The sequence below is a fragment of the Chaetomium globosum genome, genomic scaffold (genome assembly GCF_000143365.1).
Source record: "Chaetomium globosum CBS 148.51 scaffold_1 genomic scaffold, whole genome shotgun sequence".
NCBI classification, from domain to species: domain Eukaryota; kingdom Fungi; phylum Ascomycota; class Sordariomycetes; order Sordariales; family Chaetomiaceae; genus Chaetomium; species Chaetomium globosum.
Genome location: NT_165976.1, coordinates 4,260,023 through 4,269,097, shown reverse-complemented (window position 1 = coordinate 4,269,097; position 9,075 = coordinate 4,260,023). Strand labels below are relative to the sequence as shown.

The following is a 9,075-nucleotide window of genomic DNA, read 5'->3' as shown; positions in this document are numbered from 1 at the left end:
TTATTTCTGCTTCCCCCCCTCCGCCGCCCTCTTCCCAATCCCCCCCTTCAGCTCCTTCCACACCCACCCCGCCTTCGCCACGCCCTCGACCCCCTCCTGGACATTAAAATTCGCCACGGCCCGAAACCGCCACCACTTGCGCTGGGCGTCGGCGATGGAGGTATCACGCACAAAGTTGACGGTGCCGAAGCGGGCGTTGGCGGGGCGCAGGTCGGACAGCGCCATGGAGCTCGTGCGCGGCTTGCCGATCAGGCTCATGGTGGTGACGTCCAGGCGCGTGTTGGGCGGCGCCGTGCGCGCGAACCGCTCCAGGATGGCGCGCGACCACCGCGCGTACGGCGGCAGGTGCAGGTGGATGGCGGCTACGAAGGAGGATGTGCTCCAGGCTACGTACGTCGCGGGTATGAGGCCGCACAGGGCGACTGGGGGAGAGGGGGTTGCGTTAGTATGCACTAAGATTGGGTAGGCTAGGGTGGGGTGAAGCCGTACTGCCTGCGGTCTTGAGAAGGGGCTCGCCTGCCGCGATGTAGGCGGGGGTCATGATCATGTCGAAGAAGCCGAAGACGAAGAGGGTTGTTACTTTAAGGCAGGCGATGAAGGTGGTCCCTGGATATGTGTGAGCGGGGTACCTGGGAGTGAAAGGAAAGAGAGAAAGGGGTGGGCAAGGTAGACTTACTTGCTGTGCCTGCGTGATAGATGACCAGCCGCTCGGGATATACTGCCACATCAAGCAACCATACTATCAGCCCTTGCCCAACAAAACGCATTCCTTTATATCTCTCACCAGCTTTACCCCCAGTGGGCACTGTCCCCCCTACGCTGTCATTCGTCGTGCTGGGTCCCCTCGTTTTCCCTGCTTCCGCTCCTCGGGCCGCGCTCGTCGAGAGAGCCAACCTCCCCCTCCCCACCTGCCGGCTGGCCGGGATGCTGGTAAATTCCACCGATTGAAGACGACATGATGGCCTAGAGGGCAAAGCCACTCTGAACCGTGTTGGCGAGGCAGCCGAGTTAAATGTTCTCATGTTCATTTGTGCCCATCTTGGAGCCCGTTGCATCTGCAATCCAAGAAACATTCTTTGTGCACCGTTGTGGGCGCCGATGTTGGAGAAGCTTAAAACGAGGCCCATTGGCCTCAACTGAGTCTTCATGATGAGCTGCGCTGAATTATCATTTCATGGAATGGTTGTGAAGTTGTGCTGTCTCTAAGGTAATTGGGTAACGATTCGCTGCTAAGAGACGTAAACTTGAATGAGTGGGTCCGAGCTTCATTACCGCAATCAATACCGCAGAATTACAATCCCCGACCCTTTATTTACGGAATACCAACAACATCACGTGCCGAAAACCACCAAGAGAAGCGTTAAAACCCAAAGTATTCGATTTGTTCCAAAACCCAGCAAGTATGAAACAGATATAGGCTATTTGTAGTCGGGTAGGGACCCAACAGGGTAAATAAAGTAGCAAGACCGAGTCCCGAGTAAAGAAAAAATGTAGCAAAGGCATCAGAGAAAGGGGAGGATAATACAATATAGGCGACCAAACCCCCCCTCCCCCCCACTACCAACAGAAACCCAACGGATCGGAGAGTACTCGAAATCAATCAGATAGAAACTGTGCCTCCAGAGCCAGAGACCGTTTCCCCGCCCGTTTCGTTCTTCCCATTTGCCCGTCCCAATCCACGCGCGCCTACGCCCTAGCACCGTTGCGCCAGTGCACCCGAATCCAGCCCGCTATTAGACCACCCTCCCCCCGAACCCAGCCACCGCCGGCGACCTTATCCCTCCATTGTAATATCGGCTGCGTCGTCCTGTTCCGGCAACTCCGTCTCTTTCCACTTCTGGAACTCGTTGTTGACTTTCTGGACGTCCTCGTGGCTCAGCCCCTTCATCCACGCATTATTCGTCACCATCTTCTCCTTGAGCTTCTCGCCGAGGATTTCCCGCCGGAACGATTCCTTGTCTTTGACCTCCTTGGCCACCTCGGCCGTAGCGGGCTGGCTGGGGGCATAGACGAGGGAGTCGCCCGTGCCCTTCTCAAAGACCATCTTGGACGAGTTCAGGCAGATCCTAACCACCAGACTCTCCTGGATGACCAGCGGCTTGTTCATGTAGTCATCGTCCGACGAGTCTCGAGCAGCGTCCGACGGCAGGTTGCGCTCCAAGAGCACTTTTTGCAGACGCGACCGGACAACGCCCTCGGTGTGCTCCACCCGCATGTACGACGAGATGTAGTACTGCCACTGCTGGACCCGCTCCATCTCGTCCATGTAGAAGGTCGTCTCGTCCTTTTGCAGCCACCGGACCGTCGACTCTTTCTTGGCAGGGTACTAGATAGGGTTGGTCAGTGTCCATCTCCATGATAGCAAATCTTGAATCAAGAAAAATACATACCCATGAAATCACAAACATCTCGCCATCCTTGATGCACTTCTCGGCGAACTTGCGGGCGCTGATCTCGTTCTGGAAGCTTGTCTCAGTCTGCTGACGACTGTCCAGATACGCCTTTACAAGCTCCTTGGTCTTCTCGCCCTTGGCATCAGGGTTGTTGCAGCTCAGCGCGATGCGGCACAGTGTTTTGAGTAGTTCCTGGATCGTGTACAACTTCCATCCCTTACGAAGGTAATAATGCCGCAGCACCTCCTGGAACCGATTCTCGTCAATCTCGCCCGTAACAAAATCTTCAATCAGCTCCCTTGTCTTGGGCCAGAAGGTCGCGGGATCCTCGCTGTCGAAGTAGTGCAGGCCCTCGTGGACGAGGCCGAGCGTCTTAGCCGGCTTCTCTGCGTTTTCGCGCCTGATCTCTTCAATGACGCTATCCTTGCTCAGCTTGACGTCTTCGAGCCGTTTGAACAGAGTCTGGAAGACGGTGAAGAAGACGTAAATGTTCTGGTTGCAGTAGAAGTTGTACCACGCCCGCGGGAACGGCGCATCCGCCTTGAGCTCGCCATCCACGTCGACGAGGTCGGATCCTCTGCCGCCCTTGCCCTTCTCCACAATGATGGGGCCGGGGACCGTAGGCAACCAGCGGCCATTCGATACCTCCGGGACCGATGAGTCCTCCGGCGCGTCCGGCATCTCTTCCTCGTTGGCCGATCCCACGTCGGGTGTGGTCTCCTTGCTGCCAGATGCCGCACTGTCCTCTTTCTGGCCACGGCTGCGGCTGCCATTGCGGCTCGGGTCCAAGACGCCGCGGAGAAGATCCGACTTTTTGCCATTGCGACGGCTGCGGCCGTTGGTGAGCTCCATAGGGGCCGTGTCGTCCTCGTCCTCCTCGGCCGAGTCTTGGTCAATGTCCGCCAGCTTCTCCGAGACCTTGTCCTCGGCAAGGTCGAAGAACTGAGGGATGAATGACTCGAAGAACTCCACGATCCGCCTCCGTTCCTGCGTGTTATGTTGGCCACCGACGTTGGCAAAGATGACCATGAAGCGGAGCAAATCCAGGACGAGTTCCTCATCCGAGAACTGATGCGAGAACTGGTAGCGAGGAGTCTTGCCCTTGCCGACCCGGATGCGGCGCTGCTCCTCGTGCTTCGTTTTGATCATATCGACGAGGTGCTTTGCCGACAGGCTGCGCTTGTCATTGGTCTTGACTTGAATTCCCATGTGGTCCAGACTCTTAAGGTGCATCAACTCGGTTTGGCTCTGCCAAACCTTCTCCCATTCTCGCTGCAGCACCCATGGTTAGTATTTTTTTTTATTTTTTTTTTCAGAAATCAAGATAGGTGCCGGGTCTCTTACCTGAGTAAACCGCCATTCCTCGTCCTTCTGCTTCAAACGCGCCATGACGACGGGCACCACCGTAAAGGGGTACTTGAACATATCATTGGCCACGTCACAACCCTTTTCGGCACCGTAAATCTTCTTCAGAACCCTCTTGTAGATTGACGTGCTCTGTCCGCCGAGGCCGGCCGGCATCTTGAAATTGGGCCTCTCCGAGGTAGGCAGCGATAGCATCTGCTGTGCGATCGGCTCCAGAAGCTGTATGCATTTCTGGTTCGCCTCGATGAAGAAATCGTAATCGTGTCGCTCTTCCTCGATACGGTGGAGGCTTTCCTCGTAAGCATTTTTGCGATGGGCGACGAAGCCAGAATCTTCCGAGGCCCACGTCGGATGCGACGCCCATTCGTCGTTGAGAACCGACTGGCAAAGTTCGTCCCTGCCGGAGCATGGCTTCAGGCGTTCCCGCTTTGGTAGCAACCGGTAGCTGGGGCCGAACCCACGGCAATTGCTGAGGGAAACCCGGCCCGTAGGTGGCTCTGGACGGTTCTCGATTGCCTCATCGGCGGCGCCTTGGCCGAGCATGGCCTTCAAGGCACCGAGCAGTTCAGGGTTGCCGCCCATGAATTGGTTGGCTTTGTAGATCAAGACCTCTGTGGTAATCAAATTCTGGGTCCAAAGGTTCAGCAGTTTAAGGAATTCCGTCGTCGCTGTCCGGTTGCCGATGTGCTTCTTCACCTTCTCGAAGAATGCCAGGTCCTCCTGGGTCGACACTGCGAGCGGTGTGGGCGCCAGGGGCTCGGGTAGGACGGGGGTCAATGTGGGCTCGATGAAGGCCGTCTCGGCAGCATTGGGCTTGTGGGATAGCTTCGCCCGCTTGTTGGCCGGGGCAGGCGGAAGTGTCCCACGCATGCCCGACATTTGTGTCAGCTCAGCAGAGCTGGAGGGGCCACCAGAGACTGTTTTGTCGGGCCGACGTTTTTTGTTTTCTTTGCTGGCGCTGGCGGGCGGCGCAAAGTTGCCGACCGGAGGCATCTTCGGGCCGTCGCGAGCAGCATGTCCCGGCTGTGGTGTGGGTGTAGACACCGGTATTGCCATGCTCTCCTCGGCACGTTGGCCAGCCGATCGGGTCTGGGCGGCAGATTCGGGGAGAAATTGTTTGAAGTCTTCGAGAAGGTCGGGGGCCGTGTGGAAAAGGCTCGTCACCTGCGAGTAGACGTCCTGGATCGGTTTTTGTTCGCGTTGGTACGTCTGGAGAATTTCCAGGAACTGCTTGTAGATTTCGGGTTTATCCTGGAAACGATTCTGGGTCGCGGTTAGCAGCTGTGTCAAATCGATGGAAAAAGTCTCCACCGGGATTTGCCTGGCCCATTAATCCCCTCCCAACACTTCGGACGGAGGCAAGCCTTTTCAATGCAAGTGAGGAACAAAGGAGGAAAACAAAACAAGGGGTTGTTTTACCTTTATCTTGTTGACATAGCTAATGGCGTGGTTGAACTCGACAGGGCCGCGCTTCTCCAAACTGGCTTGCTGGGCAGTGCTGCCGTTTGCACTGGGGGGCCCGGCAGTGGGAGTGGGCGTCTGCGCGGTTCGCGGAACGGGAACCTGGTTCATCGGAGTGCCGTTTTGGGTGGCGGGGACCGACCTCTGTTGAATCGGGCTGGCGCTGTCAAACGGGACACCCTGGTTCGACCCCGGGAAACCGGAAGGGCCGTTCTGCGCTGGCACACTAAACGTTGCTTCCGGGCTATCTGCACCATGTGATAAAGGTGGCTGCCATCCCGATCTTGAGTTCAAGAACCCTTGTGGTGGCCCTCCTCCTGGCTGTGCTGTTTCGTGTTGGGTCGCTCGTCCCGCGCCGATCGAGTGGATCGTAGAACCCGAGGGCGTTGTGACGCGGATGCTGTTCGGGTTGTTCTCCAAGCCACATTCGATGCGATATCCTGGGGGCAGGAAGGTGTTGAAGCCTTGGATCAAGTTAGGATGCCCAGCAAAGAGTTCGGACACCCTGCTGATCACACCGGGTGTGTCGATGCTGGCTTGGGGTTAGCAAGTCGTGGCGATGTAACCTCGGCGACTGTACCCACGTTTGACTTTTAAAGTCTTTCATGATATCAAGAAACCTGTTGTAAACGTCCGGTTGTTCGTGGAACTGGACTTTCACTTGGTCAAGATAACTCAACGCATCCTAAGGAGCAGATTAGTGCAATCCACCGGCTTCGGATAGCCGAATGCAACCTACGTTCAGTATCGGCTGCTGCCCTTGGGGCATACCGCCAGGTCCTGATGGAGCAGCATGCCCGGGCCCCATGCTGGACCCGAAAGGCAACTGCTGCATGGCCCTGGCGCCGTCCTGCGGCATTCCCCGGCCATTCTCCTGCTGGAGGGGACCCCCGAATATGGCGCCGGGCCCGCCTGGGCCACCAAGGGAATTGGTAGAACCGTTGGAACCGCCTGGCGCATGGGTCATCGGAGCGAAGATCTGGTGTTGAGCGCCCCCTGCGGCTGGCTGGGCGCCTTGTTGCGGAGGCCGGCCGGCTTCGTTGTGCAGCGTCCCGCTGAAGCTAGGGCCGGGCGCAGACGGACCACTGATGGGCAGCGATGGAGCCGAGCTTCCGTGGTTCGCGAGGAGACCACCGGGACCGGTGATTGAGTTTGAGATCCTAGATGCGACGGGTTGGTGGATAGGCAACGAGCCAGCAGTGCTGTGGTGGGGGCCGGCGGAGGCGGTGGCAGGCGGGTACGGTTCGCGATGGTGGCGCTCAGCTTCTTCTCTGTCGCGCTCGCGCTCTCTCTCGCGTCTAGCAAGATCGTCTTGGTGGTGAGCGCGATGGCGTTGCTCGTCGAGGTCACGGTCGCGGTCGAAGCCGCTACCGGCGTGCAGCGGCTGGCTATTCATAATGTCGGGCTGCGCGAAGCCTCTATGACAGACTTAGTATCGTCATGCAATAGATCGAGGCACGGCGATATGGCGCTTTGTGGGAAGGGACAAGAGCGGTGGCGGGGTGGGCTCGCGGTGTCCGCGGTTGGCGGGTAGCCCTCCGGCTCAGGAGACGAGACGGGACCAAATGCCGACCAGGAAAGGGGAGCTTGTGCTTACAGCTGCGGCTGGTATTCCCATATAAGTTCTCTCCTAGGTTTCCGGGCAGCAAGGGCCGAAAATTCAAGGCAAGGGAACAAAGGGATTGTCAAGTCGTTGAACGAGCAGATAGTACGCGCTGGTTGAGAGAAAAAGGCATTGCAGAATTGGGGGCGTGTGTGGTCAACTGAAGAGCCCGTTTCTGACGCTGAGCACAGGACCCGCAGATCTCTTTCCCCTTGTCGCGCACCGATAAGGCCTGATAGCCGGGAGAACCTCGGGTAGCCTGATTATCCCGCTGCCTTGCGATTACCTCATTCTGCAAGCCAATCAAGCTTCAGGGCAGATGCAGGTTTCGTTGGACAGCTGCTCTCTCGCCTCGTCACCTTTCCAAACACCCGACCCGCACCTACTGTCGGAAACGCAATGCTGCCGGTAACGCAGTAATAAGACAACTCCGTTGGTCGAGCCCACGTCCGTCCATGGCCTTCGTTTGACTTCCGTGTCCTCCCCATAACCTCTTTGCCTGCGTCTTCATGATCACTGCTAGCCGTAATCTCGGGTTTTGGTGTGCAGTCGCTGCGTACACTGGATGCGGCACTGGGGATTTGCCCTGCTTCTCACACGTTAGGAAGTGCTGGGGCCACACATATACTTGCGTACAAGGCAGATACAGACAACTCGGCTTGGAAACGTTTTATGACCACGGTGTACTTGCTCGGGCTGCTATGCGAAGACCCAAAGTGGATGTAGGGTGCGAAAAGAAGGGAAAAAGAAGGAAAGGAGATAATCGGCAAGTAAAACACCTGATGGTTTAGGTTATTTTACACTGCCCTTCCTTCCACTGAATTCCAGACGCTCGACTTTCGTTGGTTCATCATTCGTCCTAACTCTCGAGCCATCCCTCATAATTCATCTCGTCTTAACCGCTTGCTCATTCGTCTTGATTTCACGATCTCAAAATATCTTCTTCAGAATGCAGGTACGCGGTAAATCGCCGTCCGCTCTACTCGGCATAGTTGCGCACGTTTTTAATGATCCACTAGTGAAAGTCAATATGTCAACTTCAGACGGCGCTTGTTGATACTGGACATACCACTTGGCCGTTTTCAACATTCCCTGCGACACCAACGATCTTGATCGAACCCGGCTGAATCTGTACTCATGGGTTAGCTCAGCGAGCCTCCTTCTGGGACAGAACCCGTAGGGTGCGCACCAGACGTATTCCGTCCTTTTCTTCCCACCATATCTCCTGATTACCCCCAATTGTTTTGACCTTCTCGCCTTCTTTCCAGGGGCTCGCAGGTACTAGGTGCGCCTCCACGAACCGTCGCAGGTTGCGCTGAGCTCTCTCGTGGCCTTCTCCGCCCTCGTATGCGTTCGGACCGAGCGCGCCGTATTCTCGAGGGTCCTCCCACGGTTTCCGAGGGAGCTTCTCGACCGCCGAGTTGAGTGGGGCGAGCACTGTTGTGTTGTGGGAGTTGTCTTCTAAGCGGCGCGCGGCGGATTCGATGTCTCGTACGAACCTAATATTTTCTAGGTTAACTAATGGTTTTTAAGAAGACGACCGGATGACAGTGGCGGGATATTCTGTACCCTGCGAATAGATTGATGCTCCTATCCCGGCTCATCACATCGGACAAAACAACGCCTCCCCCGGCACCTGTCGGTGGTTCAGCAGGAGAGGGCCCCGACGGGGGCATTGCAGGCCCGGGGCCAGCGGGGTCCATGAGAGGCGCTTGTTCGCGATCAAAGGGTTGTGGTGTCGAGGGGTTCCTTATGAGGGGTACAAGAAGCTGAGCCGAAACGGTAGCACTCAGAAAAGCGAAAGGTAGAATGGACGATCGCATAGTTTAGCAGCCTTCAGCCTCATAGCGGGTTCTCGAACAAGCAAAACTATCTCGCAGCCTAACGTTGTCCGCTGCAGTTGTATCTTATCGGTCGGTATGGTGCTGTGAGACTTGGTACCTCGGGCCCTAACCGGTCGGATGGTTGATTGGGCGGCAGAATGGCCAATTGGTAACGGTGGTGACGTAGGTGTCATCTGACATCGCACTTGACAGCCGCCCAATGCGCTTCCATGGTTCTTCTCAGCAACCCGCGCCTGGTGAGAAAATTGCGGTCGTATCCTTCCTGTTCCCTAGAACTCACGTGTAAACTTGTGTCCTCGTTTGGACTTTTCGTTCTATTTTACTTCTCTTGATTCGGGGAAGTTCGCTGTCTCAAACGGTCAGTATTGTGGGGCTCCTGGAGTTTGGGGTCTCCGGGCGTCCAGAGTTG

The 9,075-nt window shown here is 56.6% G+C and overlaps 2 protein-coding genes across 2 annotated transcripts in view; one reads left to right on the top strand and one right to left on the bottom strand.

Annotated features, from left to right (window-relative positions):
• CHGG_01386 (uncharacterized protein) overlaps positions 1 to 530 on the top strand; it is a gene marked incomplete at both ends in the record, with an annotated part of 2,808 nt that extends 2,278 nt beyond the window's left edge. Inside the window, 2 exons of the mRNA XM_001220606.1 lie at positions 52 to 390; positions 467 to 530. Coding sequence (XP_001220607.1) covers positions 52 to 390; positions 467 to 530 — 403 coding nt within the window. The remainder of the gene's footprint in view (positions 1 to 51; positions 391 to 466) is intronic.
• A 1,244-nt stretch (positions 531 to 1,774) lies between these two features.
• CHGG_01385 (uncharacterized protein) lies at positions 1,775 to 8,645 on the bottom strand (the record flags this gene model as incomplete). Its single annotated transcript, XM_001220605.1, has 10 exons — positions 1,775 to 2,326; positions 2,391 to 3,665; positions 3,738 to 5,021; positions 5,178 to 5,751; positions 5,804 to 5,904; positions 5,959 to 6,637; positions 7,209 to 7,432; positions 7,892 to 7,951; positions 8,012 to 8,321; positions 8,392 to 8,645. The coding sequence occupies 10 exons, from the start codon at positions 8,643 to 8,645 to the stop codon at positions 1,775 to 1,777; spliced, it is 5,313 nt and encodes a 1,770-aa protein (XP_001220606.1).
• Positions 8,646 to 9,075: the final 430 nt, after the last annotated feature.